The 3011-nt window shown below is 41.0% G+C and overlaps 1 protein-coding gene across 1 annotated transcript in view; it reads right to left on the bottom strand.

Annotated features, from left to right (window-relative positions):
* LOC119593578 (bestrophin-4-like) overlaps positions 1-3011 on the bottom strand; it is a 13224-nt gene that overhangs the window by 2879 nt on the left and 7334 nt on the right. Inside the window, exons 6-8 of the mRNA XM_037942535.1 lie at positions 1702-1892; positions 634-811; positions 74-295 (exon numbers count right to left, since the gene is read on the bottom strand). Coding sequence (XP_037798463.1) covers positions 74-295; positions 634-811; positions 1702-1892 — 591 coding nt within the window. The remainder of the gene's footprint in view (positions 1-73; positions 296-633; positions 812-1701; positions 1893-3011) is intronic.

The raw sequence follows: 3011 nt of genomic DNA on the forward strand, positions 1-3011 counted from the left end.
TTTTTTTCCTCTCTCCTGTAGTTATTTGCGCACAATCATTAGTAAAAAAAAAATCTAGTCCAGGTGCACTCGCCTGCATGTTGCGGTCGATGCGGCTGTTGACCTCGAAATCGTCGTCGTCTTCGCCGAAGGGGTTGACGAGCGTCTCGGCCACGCGAAGCCAGCCCATGTAGAACACGAACTGCAGGATGGCGAACACGGGCACGTAGGTGTCCACGTCGTTCGGCTCCAGCCCGGGCGTCTGGCTGCCGATGACAGTGACCAGGGAGAAGCTGTACACTGCCAGGGTCACAACCTGAGTGGACAATGACGAAGGAGCGAGCGTCGAGATTTTTGGTAAACAAAAACGTACGAACAAACGTGAAGATGAAGTGAAGCAGAAAGCGTGTGATGGGAAAAGGTGTGTCTGTGGTATTCTTTTAATATTTCCCTTCACTGGGCAACTAAACAGTAAAGAAATCACAAATTACATTAAATTTATTTATTGTTAACTGAATATTGTTATACTGCTTCAATGTATAATCGCAGATAACATGGTTTGTTTATTTACGTAGATACTTTACATCACTCCTCGTATTTACATAACCTCATGATCTTTTACCTGTGCTGCATATGCACCAACTGTTTACATACCTGAGTGTACACAAGTGGGATTGGGATAGAATCGTAGCCCAACAACCGTCCATTCTTGGTTCTGTAAACCGTCAGTTCCTCCAGGAAGAATTTGATGCTGCTTTCGCTGGTGGCCAGACCCTCCTCGTAAGCTCTCAGTACTAATGTTTTCGCCCAGAGCAGCGGCAGCCAGTGCTTGCTGGGGAAGAGCAGGGGTAAGGTGGGGGATGGGGTAGAGAGTCAGCAAGATAAAGTATTACATTGCATATTAAAGGAGTTGAGAAGTGCACGTGACGTTTAGAACATATCCAATTTTGAATGAAGCATGGGCACAGGTCAGGTACCTCTGGAAAATTGAAATATAAGATCGTCTTTGAGATAGTTATAGTCAAAATGAAAATAAAAAGAGCGAGCATTGAAAACTCTCTAAACTTGTTTTTTTAATTACAGATTTGTTAAAGACGAGAGAGGAAAAAAACGTATTAAAGAAATATATGACTCGCATGCTATTATGAAAATATTTACTCCGAAACTCAAGCATCGTTTCGAGTCCTGGCTCGTGTTCAAGCAGCATTTCAACTCTTGGCTCATATACTTTCCAACTTTCTAAACTTTCCAAGTATTCCTTTCCAAACGAGAGTTTATGCGCTGTCAGATTTTTTTTTTTTTACCCTTTTTAGATTTTCTCGTTTCCTTCTTTAAGAAAATATTCGTCAGCCGGTAATCTTTGCCAAGCTGATAGTAATGTAGATATCATATTGTAACTTCAAGTTACATGAAAAAAGCTTCGTGCAACGTGCTGAAACTGTACCATTCTGTAATTCATGCTTTTATAATGCTTGACATACTTATTGAAATGAGTTTAGCAACAGCGAAAGTCGACAACATATTGTCTAGAATATTTGCAAATATCCCTAGAAAAAAATATGATCTACGGGAAAGGAAAGAGCATGGAGACCAGGAGCAGTCTGCAAAGAGAAACAGCATGTCAATCGTATCGAGAGGACCGGAACGCGTCAGTGAACGTTCCAGTTGTTGTAAAGTGTCAAGCAACGCGATCGAAGGGCGTAACGCCTGGCGAAGACCCACCAGTAGGGGGACTTGTCGTCCAGTTCGTCGAGCAGATCCTTCTCGTGTGGAAGTAAGCAGCCCGCCTCCACCAGGTGCTCGCTCGTCGGGAAGCGCTTCTTGACGGTCACGGAGCACAGGCGCATAGTGATGATGAAGGCCAGGTTGATGTAGCGCATGATGGTGCGGCGTAGCATGCGCGACCGCTCGTCCTGCGAGAGGAAAAAGAGATGTAATACCATTAATTTAGAACTGAAAACTACTGCTCGCTGTCACCCTTCCATGTCAGGTTATATTGTCTGTTTGTTTTTATGTGTTTTGTGAACTATATTTCAATTTTACGGGCCCGTGATGACATTTCCTTTCAGGCTGGATCTTCGAAGCCGACAATATGGAACGCTATGTTATTAACTATTATGACACTTCTGATGATCCACAGGACATTTCTTATATTTAGATATAATTTGGAAATGATTGCATATATTTCTGAATTTGAAAATATAAAGGGAAAAGGTTATCAAAAATAATTATAGCGTCGATGTGGTGCACCTTTACCTTCTTAACCTAGGAGGTTTCTTTTATTTCACTTCACTTTATCAAATCATGTGAGGTTAATGGTGCTATTATCTTAAAAGAAAAGGACGTAAGAGCTGCGATATGATTAAATATAAAGTGTGGCGTAATCCATACGAGCTTCATTTTACTTCACTGAAAAATTGCAATAATATGAATAATTTTGATATCACATACTAGAAGAGATGTGATGATACTTCCTGAGGTTCGTGTGATTTCATTAAAACAAATGCAGTAAAGATAATAATCTTGATGTCATACACTAAGATCGAAATGGTGTGACGCCAGTACTATAGTGAAATACAAATATGGCAAGGGAAACTCAAAGGAGTGAAATGGTACCTCTAAAACTCATACAATAAAAATGCCCTCAGGGTCGACTTGATGGTAGTAGTAGACTTACTCATGATTATGGCCCATGGTCACTAAAATGCAGAAGGTATAATCATTTTAGTGCTATACCACTGAGGATGGAAGATGCTGTGACTATCACACTTCTATAAATATGATACGATTATGTTACACAAATCCTTGTCAATTCACTCACCATTTTGCAATAACAGACAGAGAAGGAGAGCACCGTGAGAGTAGCAGTATACTTTCAAAAATATACCGGCAGTCTAAAACGTAGATTTCAGTAGCACACTGGGCCACTCTAGGATGCAGAAACGAGTGTTCAAGTGTCGTAAAACTATAGCTGACCATAGCCAAGTACATGATTTGTGAACCGAGGTCGCGGTCTGTTTGTTTGTTTGTTT

Source organism: Penaeus monodon, chromosome 32 (genome assembly GCF_015228065.2).
Source record: "Penaeus monodon isolate SGIC_2016 chromosome 32, NSTDA_Pmon_1, whole genome shotgun sequence".
Taxonomy (NCBI): Eukaryota; Metazoa; Arthropoda; class Malacostraca; order Decapoda; family Penaeidae; genus Penaeus; species Penaeus monodon.